The sequence below is a fragment of the Sinohyriopsis cumingii genome, chromosome 18 (genome assembly GCF_028554795.1).
Source record: "Sinohyriopsis cumingii isolate HCF-2022 chromosome 18, ASM2855479v2, whole genome shotgun sequence".
Lineage (NCBI taxonomy): Eukaryota > Metazoa > Mollusca > Bivalvia > Unionida > Unionidae > Sinohyriopsis > Sinohyriopsis cumingii.
The window spans coordinates 35,545,570-35,570,706 of record NC_142978.1 but is presented as its reverse complement, the minus strand read 5'-3'; the positions used below and the strand labels follow the sequence as shown (position 1 = coordinate 35,570,706).

Below are 25,137 nucleotides of genomic sequence, written 5' to 3'. Positions count from 1 at the left end.
ACAATGTGGTTATGAAACACATGGTAAATAGTATTAAATCTAATTGTACAATTGTAACCGCTTGATTCAAAACGACTTGCAGATAAGCAATCATTGGTTGTGCAGATAATTGGCCGAGCTGGTCGGATTATACGTGAGTATACAATAATATATTTTGATCGTGGCGTTTTTTTTTCTTCCCACAGAGCTGCTCGTTGCTTTCACTTCCGATAAAATCGAAAATTATTTGCAAGGTCGGTGTCATATGGGTCGGATATAATATAGAAACTGCAGTCATGGAGTCGTTTTAGTTAGAGTAGGCGGTAGAGAAAGACAATATTTCAGTTGACGATGTGTGTATGTGTGTGATTTCGACTTTTAACTTAGCTTCAACAAGTTTTCAGTCATATCAGTATGACGTCTGCAGTGTGGCAGTTTGCATTTTGTGCATCTTTATGAAGAGGCTATGAATTTGTTTGCACATTTATTAAATGCATTGATGATTTTCTCTAAAGGATAATCAGAACGGGGGAAACATCACATGCTACTAGCATAGGAGTAAGCAATGGTATTTAGAGATGTGATGAAGGCATTATCATTCAGATCCTGTATAGATTTATTTTTAAAAAACGAATAAAACAGATTACGATTCCTGATGATTTTTATTTACTTCGGTACACATATAAGTATCTACAAGCGTCAATACAGTGTCAACATTTTACCCAACGGTGCCTGTCTGTGGCACAAGGTTGAATCTGTGGACTAAGGACTGGAATCTGAAATTAGTGACGCAAGATGAAGATGTAAGATGTAATATGAGAAGTTCAATTTTTTATTACAAATACATTTATTCATAAATTTTCAAAACAAATCTTTCATCTGTAGTTTAGTATCTTACACAGGGGTAACTATTCCAGTGTTATAAATAACGTCTGGGCTTGGATATTCTTCAGTGTATTCAGTTTAGCTTTTATCACTCTCAATGTGTTTCGATTTGTATTAAAACTGTTTGGCTAAATGTATAAGGAATGAGCAAGCATTTGATACGTACAAAATTCCCCCTCCCCATTAGGTCCCAATATAAAAAACACACCAAACCTCATTAGTGTTTTGTTCCTAACTGGGATAAAATCATGTTTGATATTTATAGAGGAATAATCTACACCCCCATTAACATATTCCTTTTTGTTCACATTTATATGCATGTCTATTTCTATATTTACAGTAATGTAGACAATCGTTGATTTCATTTGTGGAGATTCGTTTACAAAAGATCAAAGTGTCTTTTTTGTAAATAAAGTTTTGAAACTAAAATTAACGACTCGTGCAGTGCGTATCCAAATGAAAAACATTTATTTATACAGAAGCATTTCGATGACGTGGATGCAGTATTTCAGGCTCATTATTAGAGAAATAAGATGTCGACATGAGTTGTAACGTTAGACAGTATCAACATACATTATACGTGATTGGGTATTTATCTTGAAAGACATTTTGGAATATAGACGTTTAGTTACGAAATATAATGACGTTGACTTTATAAAGACCACATGGCATAATTAGAAAAAGCATAAGACACCATGCTAATGGTATTTACTAACGACATCAACCTGAAAATGTGACCTTTCATGGAAAAATTAATTCGATGTCATCCCTTTCTAAAGCAGATTCGGTGTCATAAATGCATGCTTCGAGCAGACCTTATGCTGGTCCATAATAAGAATGTAGTCACATATTGCTACCTGTATGAGAGGTGGAGCCAGATGTAATTACATAGATAATGATACAAAGTTTCTCAGCAGCATATGGACTCGATATTAATGCATGAATCGCGTCTGAAGCTATGAAATCTTTGCCGTTAAAACAGAAGCCCAAAAAGAGGTGTCAAATCGGAGGTCAGTACAAGGATTTCCGACAATAAAAGTTAATATAGATGTAACTATGGACTCACGCATGACAAACAAGCCCACAGCTGTAATGCAGAAGATGTGCTGGATCCGTCAGAAGAGTGTGGCATTCAGTCTCGCAGAGCTGCTCGGTGGCGTCAGTCCCCAAAGTATTGAGAAGAGTCTGCACGAGCTGTTTCAGGTGAGTGAGGTCAAAGCCATGAACTGTATAATACAAAAAAATTATTTTTTCTGGACAACTTACGCAAAACGTTTTAGTTTGATTTTTAGGATCCTAAAATATAGATAGCTTACTCTCAGGGTCGAGGACAATATAGATTAGTTAAGACTAAATTCCGGGGGCCGACAACGTTCAGGGTGCCCACCGCCGTGCCAATTTGTAATTCACATAGGCCTACTGCAGAATGTTTCCTAGCGCCCACAAATCCTGTTCACTGCCCTGCTTACTCTTAATACGTCATGAACTATGTTTGATCCTCTAGCACCAAACAAAATTCAACTCAGTCTATTAGGTATTATGAATGACAGTTGTACAATATAGACAAGAAGCCTTTGTTTTGGTCTTTGTATGAATATTTATGTTGCTTTGGGAAGACCAAGTCTAATGTTTTCTTCAATGTCATTTAAATTCAGCTCTGTTTTCTAACAATTGTTTGCAAATGCATCACGACAATTATTTCACATGTGCGCTATTTATGTATTTGAGCGTGCTACGTATAAAATAACAAGTTACCAATGTCTTGCGCTGTTTAAATTGATCTTATTTGGTGAAATATCTTTGCATAAAAGAATCTTACATCAGTATCCTCCATCGATATTGTACAGTTTCTCACGTTTCGACCACACGTATTAGTAAACGGAATCACCTATTTGGTGTAAACGTGAAGTCATATATCAAATATTAATACATTTTCTTTTATGTGGTTCCATAAAAATGTATTGGAATTATTTAAATATGCAAACCGTTTTATCAACCGTTTATCTCTGACTGACAAAATAAACAAAATATACAAGAAGCATATGAATATACGATGACTCTGTTGTATACTGTTCTCATAAATGGATACCTTTAGGCTAACTAACTTATTGGCTTTCCTCTGTCCCTTTGAATCGCTATTAAAAGACTCGCATCTAACCTAGCAGATAACTGGGCGACTGAGTAGTTAAAGGCTTTCTTTCTTACTTACAACTCAGGTCTATAATTAGGTTATCATTGTACATAGAGGTATTTAAAGCAGGAAGAGACAAATGGAAGGTTCTCCTGAGAATAGAATATAGCACCATTGTAATGGTTATCTACATGATGGATTTAAAAATTAAAGAAAACCATTGTTTGCAATGAACGTTTCTGTAATTTAATGTTTTTTAAATTATTTTTTTGTCTGATAAACATTTTTTATAATTCCGAGTCACCGTCATGTGTATTAAGTAATATGATGTACTCTGTCGTATTACAGGTATGAAACTTGACGGTACGAACACAAACTCTAATGTTATGAGATAACCTTTTCCGTATGTATTTTTAAATTAAATTTTTCTATCTCTGTCTTACGAATATTCCTGTGATGAACGTTTTAGTATTCATAAGAAAGATATTAAAAAGTTCATTTTTCTAAAGTTCTGAACGACGTCACTTACGCGAATCTAAAAATACTCTCTTTTCCGGTGCGCTGAAAACAGCATAGGTACAGACAAGGAGAAGGAAGGCAATCTTCATGTTTGCTGCTGAAAGGATTTCAGTTCTGAAAAAAAACACAACAAATAGTTTTTGTATCTATACAGGTATCGCTTGAACTAACACAGTTATTTTGTACAGTGGTGTACAATTATGGTCATAAATAAAGCAATTTGCTGTTCCAGAAAAGTGAAATCCCAAATGTTAGGTAAACATTTGTTACAATGGTAAAGAAATATCTAAATAAAATGTGTGATTCTCAAAGTCCGAAGAAGTTAGTAACATGCTCGTTATAATGTAAACATCTACATACGATCTGACTAGCTCAAATTGATTAAGTACATTACCATTTCTCCACAAATTCAACTATGAAGCAGACGAAGCAGATAACATGAATTTGATAATTGTTTAACGACTGCATCACATTAATGGGCTGCCTTTTGCTGACCCATTGGGGACAAAGTGCATTCAGTAAGATGCACCACAATAGCCAACCCAGGATGATCTGGGCAAGATTCAGACCTGCGATACCCTGCGTTAACGTCCTGCGATCAAATCTCCGACTTACCCCGCTTGGGTAATTAACATTATTGGGATAAACGAGCAATAAATAACTTACCAAGTTCTGGAGGAAATGCAAGCGTGTAGACGTAGAGATAGGATTTTATACTCCTGGAATGAGAATTCGTCACGACATGTCACTTAGGGTTATCATTTTTGACTTATGATTCATTATGAAAGCTATTCGGACGCATTATTGTATCTTTGAAGCACCTACATAGCTTTAAATCAACAACGCTTCATGTTGCAAAGAAAAACGAAAACTCGAGATTCTGATACCTTTTTATTGTGTCTAACAACTGCAAATTTGTCCTTGCTTATATATCAGTTAAACGTAAGAAAATAACGGTGATAAGAATATATATTTTCGCATATCAATTCAGTCTTGGATAAGGTTACTTGGGCAAAGACTTGCAGGATTTTGCTGTTGTTCAGTAAGTCTTTGCACGTTTTCTTTTTAAGTTACTTCATTGAAACAATATAAGTGTAATTTAAATAAATTATTTGTTTCACAACCTGACCAGAATATTTAAATTTCATGGAATCTATATCAATAATGGAAATTAAAAGTCTTCAGTTAGTCTTATATGGATATATACGATGCAAATCTCTGACGCAATTCGACTATTTTTTTTCCCTAAACTGCGCACACATCTGGAATTTCTCATATAAACAAAATCGAAGAACTAGCTTCATTTTAAGTCTTTGCCCAATAGATATCATCACAATAACGCTTAGATACATAAAATGAACTCGCGAAAGAAAACTGGGATTTCTGGGAGAATAACTAAATAGTGAAATCTTATGGGATTTCGTGTTTCAGAAGGGATCTGTAGAAACATTCCGTGCGTCTGAGAACAAAACCTTTGCGTACTCTGCTCATTTGTATAGGAGGTAGATAATCGAGGAACTAAAATTTTACACCTACAAGATAATGACAAAGGACGGCGATGAAGATGACAACCACAACAATAAAAATACAAAGACCCCAAAAACATCGGGTAAATCATACCTTGACCTATTGGTGATATTAAATGAAATATAGGTGTTATCTCTGAGTAAGGGAGATAAGGTGTATATATATATATATATATATATATATATATATATATATATATATATATATATATATATATATATATATATATATATATATATATATATATATATATATATATATATGTGTGTGTGTGTGTGTGTGTCTGTGTGTCTGTGTGTGTCTGACAGAGAAAGATATATTGTCGAGGTAGAAGTTGATGAATAAACATAATTTAACTTACTTCCAAGGAAATATCTAAGCCAAACTTCTTTAGTTATATCTATAGCTAAATGGTTATTCAATCACTTCACTATATATACCGATTTGTATTTCCTTAAAATGCATGAATGTACTTAAAGGTCCTCGTGCTGTCATAGCAAGGCAACCTAGCAAATTTTCCCGTTATACACGAGAAGGTAAATATGACATTTTATGCAATTTTTTTGTGTCAGATACGACCATCGGAACTTTTTTTTATATTGATTGCAATACAGAAAATAGAATTTCAGTTCGGTTTTAACTTCACTGTTGGTTCAATTATTTGCATTGTAAGATCAAAATCTGAAAAACAATTATTCGTTCGAGCTAGAACACCCCCTCCATATTGGTATGCTCGACAAATGTCATAAAATTAGTTTGTATATAGTGTGGCGTGATATAGATTTATTTCATTAAATAGAGGGTGATCTCTCTCTCTCTCTCTCTCAAGCACACATACCCATACTCACTTCACAAATTATGAAAATTAAAAAGAATTATGTCAAGTTAACGACATATCTGACTGATATTTTTCAACTATTTCACAGTTTTAAAAATATTTTATTTATTAAATGAGACATTAAGGCAATGACATAAAAGTAAATAAACTATTAGATTTATGTCAAATTATTAGATTGAGATCCATATTAGCAATGATTAGCTTTATCTTCCCATACATTGTATCCACTCGCTTTTTATCATTTGTATCTGTATAAAACGGAGACAATACATAAATAAGTGATTGTCACATATTTACTCACAGCAATCTTGACGCGTTTATGTTCCGTTGAACAAATATCATTTCATTTGTCTGATTTGAACAGCATTTAAATACCCCGGATTATGCACGTTCTTACCGTTGATGGAATATTATTATGTTCACTAAGCCCTCATGCAAAATTCATTTTTCTTTCTCTTCTTTTGTGTTTTTTTTATAACATTTTCCTTTGTAAATCAACCCACTTAATGAAAGTAAATGCCTAGTAGTATCATCTGTCATATAAAGCTTCCATGATATGAAGAAAGATTAAAGTGGGACTTTTTAGATATGTCTGAATGTCCTAATTGATACAATTTACAATTAAGTTATCGGTTTAGACATAATACAGACTTGTTCGAAAACATTCAAATATGTACAATAAATGAGGCAAGCAAAATGACAATTATGTCGGAAACGATAAAAGCCCAATTCTTCTACAGATAGTTACAAATTCAAACTAGAAGCCTCAAGATGATTTAATTAAGCAATCAATATAATTAGAGTTTTCATTTTTACAGCTTACATTTTAGTATTTGCTGCAATTTTCCGCCACTGTATGCGATTGTTCCGCTGTAGGATAATCACTATGACAGAGCTGTATGTACTCGAGTGAGCAGCCATCTGTTTAGAAGTGGAACAATCGAATTATTATTGCAGGCACTATGTATCCTATTTACAAAGTTTACCTGATGCATACAGACCGCTTATAATTTGATATAATAATACATTTCTAGGGGTTTGCAATGATTCTGAATCGCAATATTTGTAGTTCTGATGCATTTTTGCACAAGAAGCAGGTTCGATGGAAATATGCATACAAAAAGCGAAAAATGTTTACTAATCTCACTATGGAATGACAATAAAAAGGTGGGAATAGTACATTAGTCTCTCTATAGAATCATTTTGTCGAAATGATATTAAGCTTAATATCCAGAGGGAAGTAAATACTATACATATCTTGTGGATAATACAAACTGTTACTTACGGCTTTTAAAGTATTGGTATAAAGGAATTTGTTATACCAATAATATTTGTATATCAAATTGTGATCCGCCCATGGTGCAATTATACTCATACATAAATTTGCTGGGGACTATGTGTTGTTGGGTCTGTTCCTAACGAATAATGATGAAGTTCCACTCATTAATCATTAGTGGTATATGAAAATAACGATAAAAGGTAATAATAATCTCCGTTTTCTAAATGGATTTAACATGGTACACAATTTAATCGCAATCCTTTCTTTTTCCGTTTCCCCTTCCCTCTCATACACAAGGGACATAATATGCATAAATCTGGAGTTAGAGGTAAAACAAACTTGAGCTGGATAAAAAAACTTGAAATTGCAATTGTATAAAGTAATCTACAATATCATTTTCGACAACGGTATTTTTACACTTACCTTATAACCTCTCTAAAGTGTTTATATAATCAATGATACAAAGCTGCAATAGCCGGTCGACACAGTATTGTTTACGGGGCACACATATGTAATATGTTTCAGGCTTTGTTGTTGTTGATGTTGTTTCTTAAACCTATTATAATGTTCTAAAAATTGATTATTATTATTAATTAAACATGCAAATATTCATAGCCCCCCCCCTCCCGTGTTGACCATCGTATCAACATAATGGCGAAATTCCATGAAAGACAAGAGTAGAGAATTTTCCCTTGTATAATACACCAAAGCCTCTGGAACTATGAAGAATGATGGTAAATGTTAAGTCTAACCGACCAAAGGGAGAGAGAGAAAGACAGAGACAGAGAGAGAGAGAAACTAATTTATCAGGTGCCAAACCTATGTGACTGATTTTGCCTTGTGTATTGATGGTCCAGATATATAGTATGCACCTCATACATTAATTCATACAATGCACGTTTTTTCAAGTTACTGTCTTTCTTTTACTGCAGGAATATTTGCCAGTAGTAATTAATTCATTCCTCTTTTTATTTAACAAAGCCCACAAAATAATATTGAGAGAAAAAACATGAACGTGACAGTATCTTGACCGGATTGACAAGAGGTTCACCTTATTTTTTTTTTTAATTTCCCACACTCATCTTTGTTGAGATGCTTCTTAATTATCTCCCATTTTGGTCCCCGATCTTGGAGATATCTAATTGGATATCACAAACCAAATTATGATGTGAAGTTTTTATACCTTCCGCAAATTAATGATCATTGGTAAACTAGCATATCCATGAGACAATGGGATCTTTGAAGCCACAATATACAAGAAATGACATCTGTAACATTTTTAATGCATGTATGTGTTTCGTTTCTTTTTTCACACTACTTCTGCCTTCTGGGCAGTATTTAACTATCCCGGTGTGCTTCCTTTACAGTTCAATATAAAATCTTATTAGCTGGAAGGTTTGTCATAAAAAGAACCACCAACATACCCTGATGGAAGGGATCATAGCTTCTTATCTGTATAGTGTATGTTAACTTCCCTGGATCAATTGCAGCACCTGGTTGAAATAGGCTTTATATTTTTGAAATTACCGATCGAAATGAAAATGTTACTATCTTTTATGTCTTTAATCAATGTTAGCTTCGAGACCAAAAGCTATATCATGTTTTAATATTACTTATATCCCTCCATAGGGGATCATGCTGGCTTTTTAAGAATACTTTGATTTTATTTGCGACACCTGCAAATACATTGTCCAAAATGTTGCACAAGTCTTTATTATCAGTCGCATCTAAATTTATCCAATTTTTCCGACCGTCGTGCAATACGTAAATTGAAGTTTGACAAAGGTTAGTACAAGCGTCACCAGTGCAGGTTGAACATCTAACACATCTTGAAGTAGATGTACATGTGTCACATGCATTGCCTATGAGTACCTGATATGACATGAAGTGGATATAATTTCTTATCTCCAATTTAAACATCAGAGCATAGTTGTACCTTCACAACGTAAAACAAACTCTTAGATTTGACACGGTTTTGTCAAAATAATTTGAAACATTCAAAGTGTACAAGTTGATTGGGTGTTCGCATAACTTTAGATTAAAAATATTATAACAGAAATTGAAATGAGTTCATTTCATGACAGGAATTGCATCGATTATTTAAAAATACTCAAATAAAGCACAGCCAAACATACTTTATTGCTGGTCAAGTTAATGTTTAAATATTTTAACTATATATTGCACGTTTTGTATACGAACTGTGATGTTTGATATGAAATCCTGATGTACACACGTGTTCATCTGGTTGTCTACTCTTATGATTGTATGCTTGGATATAAGTAACTGTTGAATTAACAAATTGGAAACTATATGTTTTGCCGTGTACGGAATGATACCTAGATGTTTAGTCTTGCACATGGCATGCATACATATCATTTATAGAGACATCTCTTTGCTTTCTTGCATAAGATGAGAGCACAACCTGAAATGGCAGTATATCAAACTACTTATATATGATAATTGTAAAACATAAATCACAGCCATGCAATACAATGCTCACCATACCCAGACAAGGTATGTTATATGCCAATTCTTATAAACAAACATACAATGTACGAATGTGAAGAAATTTATATTTAATGGAAAACTACTTCCATTCCTTTACACCCGCCAGCACGGGCTCGATGAAACTTATATACCACTTACAGGAATACCATACAGTTTCAGTTCCTTATTTTTAACAGTTTAGGAAGATATTCAGTACGTATATATCGAGTTAAGGTATGTATCAACTGACATGCTGGACTCACTGTTTATCAAAAATTGCAAATCGATAACAGTCATATTAGTTTGAAACTATTGGTCGCAAGCAACAATTAAGACACCACGCATGTATTAATTATCTTTATCTATTTACTTGTCCGAAAAAACAAACCATGAGATGTTGTTATCGTGGCCATGTATGCATACATCTGTGGATTAGAGAGTAAATGCATGCATATATAATGTTGCATTTCTTGAAAACTAATAATTTCCATGGAATATTCCACTAACGAAAAACAAAGTTTGGCCTTGAACTCAAATTTTGTTTAACATCTTGTTTGCTACATACAATGATGACAGCATCACTCAATGTTAATGTATGCCGTTTTATAACCTATATTAATTCAGCCTATAAATCTACAATTATATATTGAAACAAGTTGTGAAAATCACACGTAGACGTTGATTATTATATGTTTGGAAAGTGTCCAAGTTCTATTTTAAAAAGTGGGAAACGTAATTCTAATTGTAAAATGTTTAAACAATTAATTCACTTCAGTTGTTTATTACGCTTATTCTGCTTTTCAAACACAGCTTTAAATATTAGTTGCTATATTAAAAAGGCGTTTGTTTTGATATATTAATCTCACCGACAAGACCCACTATCTACCCTGACGGTAGACACCGTAAATATAAATGTATGACCTATTAAATACTTTATTTGCATCAAGAACTTTATATACATTTTTCACGAATATTTAGGATTTGTACTGTTTTACCCTGAAATAAAATGAATGGTGCTGCACTCAAATAGTGGTGCTCTCAAAACGTAGAAGAAAAAACAAAATGTATATTCTGCGTTTATGGAGTGTTGCAAAAATAGAAGAAAATAAACCCAAATAACAAATCTTAGTTTAATACATATAATTAATATTATTTTGCTCATAGTACTGCAAACGTTTATTATTTTAGTGTGCATCTAGTTGTAGCCTGAGGTGTACGTTGGAAATGTTGTACCACATACTGGAATCTAGAACTAGTGAAATATTAGAGAATATATGCATCACTCGTATCTGTTTTGATTAGTATAGAATACAGAAGCCTACCACACATCATTTTGGTTTATTTGCATTGAAATGGTAACAGGCAAATAAAGTGTTTGCAAATGAGGACAGCTTGAAAAAAGATTAACTGTGACAAGCGTCTGCTGATGGCATAACACTAAGAATGGCTGGAATATTTGACGGGTAGTAATGGAACGTACGCATAGTCCGTATCATTTTGATTTTTATTTTCTAGTAATGTCCAAATGATATTATGTTCTTAAAATAGATTGTTACTAAATATTTTTTATTTGATAGTAAATGTTTGGCATAAAAATCAGACCTTCAAAAATCCGTAAAGGAATAAGAATTTAATTGGCGCACAATTTATATTTATTAATTTGTGATATGGTGATGATGAAATGGCAGATTGATCATACAACGCAGTAAGTGTAGTCATTTGACTTCCGTAATTCTTTACATTTGTACAAAGATTATGACTTATTCAACATTAGTATTTCAGCAAACCGATTAAATTCATATGGTTATAATTTGTATATCAATTCTACTAACTTCTAAACTTGATGCATTTCACTATTGTAATGAATGTATACCATTAATATAGAAAGTGTTACGTTCATCTTCAATTATAAAATATATGGTAAAATCATGTTCAGATCCAGAAAAAGTTTCTATTTTAAACAGGGCTTACATCTGGAATTTCTCATATAAACTAAGTCACGCAAATATCTTAGTAATGCCAGCGGTTAACGAGTGCTGTTGAGTCAGCTCTGAATTTACTGCTGAATCGCGCAATTTGATAAAATTTACAAACCAAGAAAGAAGTTTTGAGAATTTCGCACATTTCTGATATGCATTGAAGATTGTAACTAAGGAAGATGCAGAAAGGGAAAACATCATATACAACTAGCACAGGAGTAAACCCTGGTCTTCGGAGATGTAATGACGCCATGTGTCGGTCTTTCCGGTATAGATATATTTTACAATTTCCTATCAGATTAATTTCCTTTGGTACACATTTAAGTGGTGACTGGTGTCAATTTAGTGTCACCTTTTTAAACAACAGAGCTGGTCTCAAGTACAATGTGGAACGTGTTGACTAAGGTTTGGAATCTGAAATGACACAAGATGAGGGTGTAGGATGCAATATGAGTGTTGAAATGTCGACTTTTTAATACAGATCAGTGTTTTCCTATTTAATCGATACGGATCAAGTATTCATATGTCCTTATGTTACACAGGCGCAACCATTTCAATGTTATAAATGACGTCCGTGCCTGGATATTATTCAGTGTACCATATTGAACTTTTTTAAATCCCGATGTGCTTTAGTTTGTATCAAAACTGTTTGGCTACATCTATGTGGAATGAATAAAATTTGGTACGCATAAATGCCCCCTCCCCCCGTAATCTCCACAAAAACAAAACAAACCTTCGTCAGGGGTTTGATCCGAATTGGGGCACACAGATGTTTGACAGAACACTTGAATAATATACACCCTATCCGGACAAACTTTAAACGTATAGAATTAAAATCTTTCTTTTCGTCCGCATGAGGCAGAATTTACACGTATATCTATTTCTATATTTACAGTAATGCAAAGACTTGTTCCGTTACGAACAGGTAACGCATTTGAACCATGATCCTTCTTAACAAATTAAAGTTCTGATAGTCCTATTTGCTGCATATCTGACAATAGTTTTGCTCCTTCATATATATATATATATATATATATATATATATATATATATATATATATATATATATATATATATATATATATCACTACACTATCTTTGAGTTCTTTTGTGGATATTAATCTATAAAGCTCTCAAAAGATTCTTTTTCCTACACCATAACTTACATTATTAACCAATTCTGGTCAGCCTAACCCATATATACTCTATTTTATGTTCACCCATTTCCCATTTTTCCATATCATTAGTACCGTGTGTCCTGAACCATGATACGTCTTAACAAAGAAACGTTTTATAGTCGTATTTGCAGCATATCTTACAATTATTTGCTCATGCAGATCTATATATCACTTTGAGATCATTTGTGGTGATTAATCTATAAAAGATCCAAGTTTCCTTTTTGTGAATACATTTTGAAAATAAAAAACATGGAATTATGCAGCGCGTATCCAAACAAAAAATATTGTTTGATGCAGAAGCGTTTTCATGACGTCGATGCAGTATTTCAGGATCATTGATTAAAAGAGAAATAAGATGTCGACATTAGTTGTAAAGTTAAACAGTATCGAGATCCATCGTCCTTGATTTTGTATTTATCTTGAAATACATTTTGGAATATGGACGTTTAGTTACGAAATATAATGACTTGACTTTATAAAGACTGCAAAATAATGAAACACGAGGATAGAGCCTAATGCTTAGAAAAGTCATATCTCTCTCTCTTTCTCTCTCTCTCCCTCCTGAACGGTTTGACTAAACTTTACCATTATTTGTAGGTCCAGAGACATCGTTGTATGACACAAGCGAAAATCCCTAACGCTCGTATTTTCATAGATTTTCGCCCGTATCTAGTTACGCTCATCCAGAGAGACAGAGAGAGAGAGAGAGAGAGAGAGAGGTGGGGAGCGGGGCAACCATTCGGATACTTTTTCGCCCGTATCTAGTTACGCTCATCCAGAGAGAGAGAGAGAGAGAGAGAGAGAGAGAGAGAGGTGGGGAGCGGGGCAACCATTCGGATACTTGTATATTTAATAATTAATAATCGATTTTAGAACATTATAATAGGTTTATGAAACAACAACAAAGCATTAAATACGCTACAGTATGTGTGCCTCGTATGTGACAAATTTAATATATAGGCCAAGTGTCGACTGGCTATTGCAACTATGAATCATTGATCTTATGAACACTGTAGATAAATCACAAGGAAAGCTTAAATGTACCATTACGACGAACCAGATTACTGTAGGTTACTTGCTACAAGTTCAGTTTTAATGTTTTCGTCCAGCGCAATATGTTTTACTCTCTCACTCCATATTTTTGCTTATTTTTTCCTTTATCGACGAGAGGGGAGAGGGAAATGGAAAAAAAGAAACCATTCCGATGAAATTGTGTACCACTTTAATTTCATTTAGAAAACGGGAAATATTAAACTTTTCATCGTTATTTTCATGTCATTTATGATTAATGAATGAGCAGAAATTTATCTTTAGGCCTGCAGTTGAAAGAATGTTTATATATTCGTATTATTGCGCCATGGGCGGATCACAATTTGATATACCAATAGTACTGCTATATCAAATTGCTTAATACCAACACTTTAAATGCCATGTTACTTTTAATATATATGTGAGAGATAGAGAGAGAAGAGAGATTTTAAAAAAATAATTGCATTTGAAGTATTGATGTAAAGATTAAGATTGGCCTCTAGCTTTTGAATACGCAAATAATTATAGTTTCAATAGTAGACTGTCGCTTCTATACTCCCAAAACAAGTGAATAGTTTCAAGTTATCGGATATTATTTAAGAAAAAGCAAGAAGAATTTATTCGTATTCTCTGTTGAATTTACATTATACACAATAATGATATGCGATAGAATGTCATCGCAAATCATTCTGCATTCCCTGTTCTGTTTCCCACTCTTATGTCTCGCTTGTTCTCTCTACCATGAGAAAACAAATACTTGGAAATCTGTGGAGAGAGAGAGAGAGAGAGAGAGAGAGAGAGAGAGAGAGAGAGAGAGAGAGAATGAGAAAAAAGAACTTGACCTGAATGAAAACCTTTTCCACAGTATTACATGATGACAATGATACCAAGTTGCAAAAGCCTGTCGAGAAGGGATGGTCATAGCTGACTATAAAGCACACATTTAGCGGCGGGGACCTCAGTTTTCTGCTGGTTTATCTATTACCTCAAGATACTTATTTTTTTCAAGTAAGATGATGTATACGATAGGTTCTTGTTTCCACAAGGACTTCATTTAAATGAAATTAAGAGTATAGTAATTTAGATTATCCATACCTATGATAGTACAACATAAGGGATCCAGTATTCCTCACTTAATCATACTTCAGATCAAGCTATCTCTTTCTCCACTGGTCTTCTCGTGCAAAATTATTTCAGCTGTAATCAGCAGTCATTCATATTATAAAACAAATTAAGAAAAAACATTCCTGATCAGATTTACTAGATTTTCACCTATGTCATTTCTCAATTTTCACATCTTCGTCTTTGTTTAAATTCTTCTTGATTATCTCCTTATCTTTTACGTCCCTTCCATCTTGGAGAATGCAGTTAACTGTAAAACTCCGAGACTGGAATGAGGTAATAAACCAGATGATGGTGTAAAGTTCTTGAACTTTTTATACCACCAGCAAAGTAATGATCAACCGGAAACAAATTCATCTGAGAGAATGGGAACTCGGAAAACAGCGTATCCAAGAAATGACCCCTGTACCACTTTTGATCGAAGTATCTGTTTTGTTTCTTTTTCTTTAAACTTCACGCTTCTTTTGCATTCTCTCCAGTATTTATCAGTCCATATAATTTTGTTACATTTAAATTCGTTATAAAATCTTACAAATTGGAAGTTTCGTCATGAAAATATAAACCTGAATAATACCCTGATGGAAGGGGATATAGCTGTTTGCCTGTAGTCTGTTTATGGCTTACCATATCTGTATCAATGTAAGCATCTTGTTGAAATAGGCTTTATATTTTTAAATTGTCTGTCTGGTAGCAAAATGAAAATTGTATTATCTTATTTTTATCTTTTAAGTCTTTAATAGATGTAAGGTTCAGGACCAATGGCTAAAGCATGTAGTTAAGAATCCTTTTTTATTATCCTTCCTTTTGGATTATAATGACCTTTCAAGAATAATTTGATTTAATTTGTATCTTTGACACATGGATTGCCTGTAATTATAATGACATGAAGTGGTACTGATATTTGTAGTTTGAAATGGTGTTGTCCAAATAATTTGAAACATCCAAAGTGTACATGTTGATCGCGTGTTCACGTAACTTTAGGTCCCAAGTATGTGTATATATATATATATATATATATATATATATATATATATATATATATATATATATATATATATACTGTTACGACTATGTCAGAAAATATCTACCGAAGAAGAAGTGAATGCAAAAAGTAAAATTCAAAACGTAAAGAGACGTTTTAAAAGACACTTACACCAATTTAATTACATTTCAATAAATCACGAATGTTCTATCACAAGTACAAAATTATAATATGTTCTAAAGGAATTTCAATAGTCTTGAATGTCCTGATGTGTCATTAGTCTTGAATATCTTGATATATACAAAATATTCGATTGATGATGTCTAGGAGCGCTCTCAAAACGTAGAAGAAATAGGAATAGGGTATTCTGCGCTTATGGAAGAAAACAGAAAACTAAAATGATAGTAGATATTAATTTATTACATGTCGTTCATTTTATTTTGCGCATCGAACTGGAAACATTTAATACTTCATAAACAGCTTTGCGGACTAGGTATAATGTGGAAATGTTGTACCACATATTATAATCTGAAATTTAGTGAAATATTAGGGATTAGGGATTAAATGGATCATTCCTATCTATTTTGTGTAGTATAGAATAAAGAAGGAAAAATTTAGGAATTACATTTTACTTTGAAACATTAAGTTTATAATGACAGATACCTGCGTATACTAAACATGTACAAATATATGAGTGTATATGATATATAGGTACATTTAGTTTGGTGTTCACAGGAAGACAAAATACAGTGTATATGCACAAATCTGCGAAAGTGTTTTGTTGTACACTACGGACGAAATGATGTTGATATGACGTAGTGATACGGTAACATACCCCCTTTTTACACTCTCTAAATATGTATAGATTTAGCATGAATGAGATTCAAAACGAGTTTTTGAAGTTTGATTCACTGTGTCTAAAATATATTCTCATGGAAGTCAAAGAAGAGAAGCTTGGGAGGTGAATTTGGGTGTGTGAAACGCATATATCGATTAAACACGTGTATCGAAAGCTAAACCGGGAATGTACTACTAATCAGTATATGATAAATAAGATGACGAAACGCGATTAAGGGAACTCTTTGATGTAACAACTTACAAATTAATAATTCAAACAACACTAATTTTCTGTTTTTTTTCTCTTCACAAGATACTTTTTAGGACATCATAGTTTATGTGTATCAAGGGAACGTTGGTCGTTAAAAGTATATTTGATTATACGTGAGTATACAATAATATATTTTGATCGTTCTTTCTTTATTGTGTGCTTGTGAGGATTGTTTAAATTGCTAAACGATTGTTTCCAATTTTACAGTCACCATCAATTATTCGGATTAACATCACCATAATTAAGGCGTTTTCCTGAAAGAAAGAAATATTTAATACAGTGAACATAATCTCTAGTAGTAGTATATGGTTACACTATTGAATAAAACATATTCAGCAGAGCAAAGAGGATTTATATTTTTAGATAAACCGCATTTGAATAAACACAAATGCGACTAGTAAAAAATTATTAACAATGTGGTTATGAAACACATGGTAAATAGTATTAAATCTAATTGTACAATTGTAACCGCTTGATTCAAAACGACTTGCAGATAAGCAATCAGTGGTTGTGCAGATAATTGGCCGAGCTGGTCCGATTATACGTGAGTATACAATAATATATTTTGATCGTGGCGTTTTTTTTTCTTCCCACAGAGCTGCTCGTTGCTTTCACTTCCGATAAAATCGAAAATTATTTGCAAGGTCGGTGTCATATGGGTCGGATATAATATAGAAACTGCAGTCATGGAGTCGTTTTAGTTAGAGTAGGCGGTAGAGAAAGACAATATTTCAGTTGACGATGTGTGTATGTGTGTGATTTCGACTTTTAACTTAGCTTCAACAAGTTTTCAGTCATATCAGTATGACGTCTGCAGTGTGGCAGTTTGCATTTTGTGCATCTTTATGAAGAGGCTATGAATTTGTTTGCACATTTATTAAATGCATTGATGATTTTCTCTAAAGGATAATCAGAACGGGGGAAACATCACATGCTACTAGCATAGGAGTAAGCAATGGTATTTAGAGATGTGATGAAGGCATTATCATTCAGATCCTGTATAGATTTATTTTTAAAAAACGAATAAAACAGATTACGATTCCTGATGATTTTTATTTACTTCGGTACACATATAAGTATCTACAAGCGTCAATACAGTGTCAACATTTTACCCAACGGTGCCTGTCTGTGGCACAAGGTTGAATCTGTGGACTAAGGACTGGAATCTGAAATTAGTGACGCAAGATGAAGATGTAAGATGTAATATGAGAAGTTCAATTTTTTATTACAAATACATTTATTCATAAATTTTCAAAACAAATCTTTCATCTGTAGTTTAGTATCTTACACAGGGGTAACTATTCCAGTGTTATAAATAACGTCTGGGCTTGGATATTCTTCAGTGTATTCAGTTTAGCTTTTATCACTCTCAATGTGTTTCGATTTGTATTAAAACTGTTTGGCTAAATGTATAAGGAATGAGCAAGCATTTGATACGTACAAAATTCCCCCTCCCCATTAGGTCCCAATATAAAAAACACACCAAACCTCATTAGTGTTTTGTTCCTAACTGGGATAAAATCATGTTTGATATTTATAGAGGAATAATCTACACCCCCATTAACATATTCCTTTTTGTTCACATTTATATGCATGTCTATTTCTATATTTACAGTAATGTAGACAATCGTTGATTTCATTTGTGGAGATTCGTTTACAAAAGATCAAAGTGTCTTTTTTGTAAATAAAGTTTTGAAACTAAAATTAACGACTCGTGCAGTGCGTATCCAAATGAAAAACATTTATTTATACAGAAGCATTTCGATGACGTGGATGCAGTATTTCAGGCTCATTATTAGAGAAATAAGATGTCGACATGAGTTGTAACGTTAGACAGTATCAACATACATTATACGTGATTGGGTATTTATCTTGAAAGACATTTTGGAATATAGACGTTTAGTTACGAAATATAATGACGTTGACTTTATAAAGACCACATGGCATAATTAGAAAAAGCATAAGACACCATGCTAATGGTATTTACTAACGACATCAACCTGAAAATGTGACCTTTCATGGAAAAATTAATTCGATGTCATCCCTTTCTAAAGCAGATTCGGTGTCATAAATGCATGCTTCGAGCAGACCTTATGCTGGTCCATAATAAGAATGTAGTCACATATTGCTACCTGTATGAGAGGTGGAGCCAGATGTAATTACATAGATAATGATACAAAGTTTCTCAGCAGCATATGGACTCGATATTAATGCATGAATCGCGTCTGAAGCTATGAAATCTTTGCCGTTAAAACAGAAGCCCAAAAAGAGGTGTCAAATCGGAGGTCAGTACAAGGATTTCCGACAATAAAAGTTAATATAGATGTAACTATGGACTCACGCATGACAAACAAGCCCACAGCTGTAATGCAGAAGATGTGCTGGATCCGTCAGAAGAGTGTGGCATTCAGTCTCGCAGAGCTGCTCGGTGGCGTCAGTCCCCAAAGTATTGAGAAGAGTCTGCACGAGCTGTTTCAGGTGAGTGAGGTCAAAGCCATGAACTGTATAATACAAAAAAATTATTTTTTCTGGACAACTTACGCAAAACGTTTTAGTTTGATTTTTAGGATCCTAAAATATAGATAGCTTACTCTCAGGGTCGAGGACAATATAGATTAGTTAAGACTAAATTCCGGGGGCCGACAACGTTCAGGGTGCCCACCGCCGTGCCATTTTGTAATTCACATAGGCCTACTGCAGAATGTTTCCTAGCGCCCACAAATCCTGTTCACTGCCCTGCTTACTCTTAATACGTCATGAACTATGTTTGATCCTCTAGCACCAAACAAAATTCAACTCAGTCTATTAGGTATTATGAATGACAGTTGTACAATATAGACAAGAAGCCTTTGTTTTGGTCTTTGTATGAATATTTATGTTGCTTTGGGAAGACCAAGTCTAATGTTTTCTTCAATGTCATTTAAATTCAGCTCTGTTTTCTAACAATTGTTTGCAAATGCATCACGACAATTATTTCACATGTGCGCTATTTATGTATTTGAGCGTGCTACGTATAAAATAACAAGTTACCAATGTCTTGCGCTGTTTAAATTGATCTTATTTGGTGAAATATCTTTGCATAAAAGAATCTTACATCAGTATCCTCCATCGATATTGTACAGTTTCTCACGTTTCGACCACACGTATTAGTAAACGGAATCACCTATTTGGTGTAAACGTGAAGTCATATATCAAATATTAATACATTTTCTTTTATGTGGTTCCATAAAAATGTATTGGAATTATTTAAATATGCAAACCGTTTTATCAACCGTTTATCTCTGACTGACAAAATAAACAAAATATACAAGAAGCATATGAATATACGATGACTCTGTTGTATACTGTTCTCATAAATGGATACCTTTAGGCTAACTAACTTATTGGCTTTCCTCTGTCCCTTTGAATCGCTATTAAAAGACTCGCATCTAACCTAGCAGATAACTGGGCGACTGAGTAGTTAAAGGCTTTCTTTCTTACTTACAACTCAGGTCTATAATTAGGTTATCATTGTACATAGAGGTATTTAAAGCAGGAAGAGACAAATGGAAGGTTCTCCTGAGAATAGAATATAGCACCATTGTAATGGTTATCTACATGATGGATTTAAAAATTAAAGAAAACCATTGTTTGCAATGAACGTTTCTGTAATTTAATGTTTTTTAAATTATTTTTTTGTCTGATAAACATTTTTTATAATTCCGAGTCACCGTCATGTGTATTAAGTAATATGATGTACTCTGTCGTATTACAGGTATGAAACTTGACGGTACGAACACAAACTCTAATGTTATGAGATAACCTTTTCCGTATGTATTTTTAAATTAAATTTTTCTATCTCTGTCTTACGAATATTCCTGTGATGAACGTTTTAGTATTCATAAGAAAGATATTAAAAAGTTCATTTTTCTAAAGTTCTGAACGACGTCACTTACGCGAATCTAAAAATACTCTCTTTTCCGGTGCGCTGAAAACAGCATAGGTACAGACAAGGAGAAGGAAGGCAATCTTCATGTTTGCTGCTGAAAGGATTTCAGTTCTGAAAAAAAACACAACAAATAGTTTTTGTATCTATACAGGTATCGCTTGAACTAACACAGTTATTTTGTACAGTGGTGTACAATTATGGTCATAAATAAAGCAATTTGCTGTTCCAGAAAAGTGAAATCCCAAATGTTAGGTAAACATTTGTTACAATGGTAAAGAAATATCTAAATAAAATGTGTGATTCTCAAAGTCCGAAGAAGTTAGTAACATGCTCGTTATAATGTAAACATCTACATACGATCTGACTAGCTCAAATTGATTAAGTACATTACCATTTCTCCACAAATTCAACTATGAAGCAGACGAAGCAGATAACATGAATTTGATAATTGTTTAACGACTGCATCACATTAATGGGCTGCCTTTTGCTGACCCATTGGGGACAAAGTGCATTCAGTAAGATGCACCACAATAGCCAACCCAGGATGATCTGGGCAAGATTCAGACCTGCGATACCCTGCGTTAACGTCCTGCGATCAAATCTCCGACTTACCCCGCTTGGGTAATTAACATTATTGGGATAAACGAGCAATAAATAACTTACCAAGTTCTGGAGGAAATGCAAGCGTGTAGACGTAGAGATAGGATTTTATACTCCTGGAATGAGAATTCGTCACGACATGTCACTTAGGGTTATCATTTTTGACTTATGATTCATTATGAAAGCTATTCGGACGCATTATTGTATCTTTGAAGCACCTACATAGCTTTAAATCAACAACGCTTCATGTTGCAAAGAAAAACGAAAACTCGAGATTCTGATACCTTTTTATTGTGTCTAACAACTGCAAATTTGTCCTTGCTTATATATCAGTTAAACGTAAGAAAATAACGGTGATAAGAATATATATTTTCGCATATCAATTCAGTCTTGGATAAGGTTACTTGGGCAAAGACTTGCAGGATTTTGCTGTTGTTCAGTAAGTCTTTGCACGTTTTCTTTTTAAGTTACTTCATTGAAACAATATAAGTGTAATTTAAATAAATTATTTGTTTCACAACCTGACCAGAATATTTAAATTTCATGGAATCTATATCAATAATGGAAATTAAAAGTCTTCAGTTAGTCTTATATGGATATATACGATGCAAATCTCTGACGCAATTCGACTATTTTTTTTCCCTAAACTGCGCACACATCTGGAATTTCTCATATAAACAAAATCGAAGAACTAGCTTCATTTTAAGTCTTTGCCCAATAGATATCATCACAATAACGCTTAGATACATAAAATGAACTCGCGAAAGAAAACTGGGATTTCTGGGAGAATAACTAAATAGTGAAATCTTATGGGATTTCGTGTTTCAGAAGGGATCTGTAGAAACATTCCGTGCGTCTGAGAACAAAACCTTTGCGTACTCTGCTCATTTGTATAGGAGGTAGATAATCGAGGAACTAAAATTTTACACCTACAAGATAATGACAAAGGACGGCGATGAAGATGACAACCACAACAATAAAAATACAAAGACCCCAAAAACATCGGGTAAATCATACCTTGACCTATTGGTGATATTAAATGAAATATAGGTGTTATCTCTGAGTAAGGGAGATAAGGTGTATATATATATATATATATATATATATATATATATATATATATATATATATATATATATATATGTGTGTGTGTGTGTGTGTGTGTGTGTCTGTGTGTCTGTGTGTGTCTGACAGAGAAAGATATATTGTCGAGGTAGAAGTTGATGAATAAACATAATTTAACTTACTTCCAAGGAAATATCTAAGCCAAACTTCTTTAGTTATATCTATAGCTAAATGGTTATTCAATCACTTCACTATATATACCGATTTGTATTTCCTTAAAATGCATGAATGTACTTAAAGGTCCTCGTGCTGTCATAGCAAGGCAACCTAGCAAATTTTCCCGTTATACACGAGAAGGTAAATATGACATTTTATGCAATTTTTTTGTGTCAGATACGACCATCGGAACTTTTTTTTATATTGATTGCAATACAGAAAATAGAATTTCAGTTCGGTTTTAACTTCACTGTTGGTTCAATTATTTGCATTGTAAGATCAAAATCTGAAAAACAATTATTCGTTCGAGCTAGAACACCCCCTCCATATTGGTATGCTCGACAAATGTCATAAAATTAGTTTGTATATAGTGTGGCGTGATATAGATTTATTTCATTAAATAGAGGGTGATCTCTCTCTCTCTCTCTCTCAAGCACACATACCCATACTCACTTCACAAATTATGAAAATTAAAAAGAATTATGTCAAGTTAACGACATATCTGACTGATATTTTTCAACTATTTCACAGTTTTAAAAATATTTTATTTATTAAATGAGACATTAAGGCAATGACATAAAAGTAAATAAACTATTAGATTTATGTCAAATTATTAGATTGAGATCCATATTAGCAATGATTAGCTTTATCTTCCCATACATTGTATCCACTCGCTTTTTATCATTTGTATCGGTATAAAACGGAGACAATACATAAATAAGTGATTGTCACATATTTACTCACAGCAATCTTGACGCGTTTATGTTCCGTTGAACAAATATCATTTCATTTGTCTGATTTGAACAGCATTTAAATACCCCGGATTATGCACGTTCTTACCGTTGATGGAATATTATTATGTTCACTAAGCCCTCATGCAAAATTCATTTTTCTTTCTCTTCTTTTGTGTTTTTTTTATAACATTTTCCTTTGTAAATCAACCCACTTAATGAAAGTAAATGCCTAGTAGTATCATCTGTCATATAAAGCTTCCATGATATGAAGAAAGATTAAAGGGGGACTTTTTAGATATGTCTGAATGTCCTAATTGATACAATTTACAATTAAGTTATCGGTTTAGACATAATACAGACTTGTTCGAAAACATTCAAATATGTACAATAAATGAGGCAAGCAAAATGACAATTATGTCGGAAACGATAAAAGCCCAATTCTTCTACAGATAGTTACAAATTCAAACTAGAAGCCTCAAGATGATTTAATTAAGCAATCAATATAATTAGAGTTTTCATTTTTACAGCTTACATTTTAGTATTTGCTGCAATTTTCCGCCACTGTATGCGATTGTTCCGCTGTAGGATAATCACTATGACAGAGCTGTATGTACTCGAGTGAGCAGCCATCTGTTTAGAAGTGGAACAATCGAATTATTATTGCAGGCACTATGTATCCTATTTACAAAGTTTACCTGATGCATACAGACCGCTTATAATTTGATATAATAATACATTTCTAGGGGTTTGCAATGATTCTGAATCGCAATATTTGTAGTTCTGATGCATTTTTGCACAAGAAGCAGGTTCGATGGAAATATGCATACAAAAAGCGAAAAATGTTTACTAATCTCACTATGGAATGACAATAAAAAGGTGGGAATAGTACATTAGTCTCTCTATAGAATCATTTTGTCGAAATGATATTAAGCTTAATATCCAGAGGGAAGTAAATACTATACATATCTTGTGGATAATACAAACTGTTACTTACGGCTTTTAAAGTATTGGTATAAAGGAATTTGTTATACCAATAATATTTGTATATCAAATTGTGATCCGCCCATGGTGCAATTATACTCATACATAAATTTGCTGGGGACTATGTGTTGTTGGGTCTGTTCCTAACGAATAATGATGAAGTTCCACTCATTAATCATTAGTGGTATATGAAAATAACGATAAAAGGTAATAATAATCTCCGTTTTCTAAATGGATTTAACATGGTACACAATTTAATCGCAATCCTTTCTTTTTCCGTTTCCCCTTCCCTCTCATACACAAGGGACATAATATGCATAAATCTGGAGTTAGAGGTAAAACAAACTTGAGCTGGATAAAAAAACTTGAAATTGCAATTGTATAAAGTAATCTACAATATCATTTTCGACAACGGTATTTTTACACTTACCTTAGAACCTCTCTAAAGTGTTTATATAATCAATGATACAAAGCTGCAATAGCCGGTCGACACAGTATTGTTTACGGGGCACACATATGTAATATGTTTCAGGCTTTGTTGTTGTTGATGTTGTTTCTTAAACCTATTAT

The 25,137-nt window shown here is 33.2% G+C and overlaps 2 protein-coding genes across 2 annotated transcripts; both read right to left on the bottom strand.

Moving 5' to 3' along the window:
• Positions 1–622: 622 nt before the first annotated feature.
• On the bottom strand, positions 623–3,654 carry LOC149776390 (uncharacterized). Its single transcript, XM_089942362.1, has 3 exons — positions 3,525–3,654; positions 1,931–2,090; positions 623–755 (listed from the first exon to the last, which is right to left on the bottom strand). The coding sequence occupies exons 1-3, from the start codon at positions 3,601–3,603 to the stop codon at positions 698–700; spliced, it is 297 nt and encodes a 98-aa protein (XP_089798488.1). The 5' UTR covers positions 3,604–3,654; the 3' UTR covers positions 623–697.
• Positions 3,655–18,076: 14,422 nt separating this feature from the next.
• LOC149776389 (uncharacterized) lies at positions 18,077–21,108 on the bottom strand. Its single transcript, XM_089942361.1, has 3 exons — positions 20,979–21,108; positions 19,385–19,544; positions 18,077–18,209 (listed from the first exon to the last, which is right to left on the bottom strand). Exons 1-3 carry the CDS (start codon positions 21,055–21,057, stop codon positions 18,152–18,154), a joined length of 297 nt encoding a protein of 98 aa, XP_089798487.1. The 5' UTR covers positions 21,058–21,108; the 3' UTR covers positions 18,077–18,151.
• Between the last annotated feature and the right edge of the window lie 4,029 nt (positions 21,109–25,137).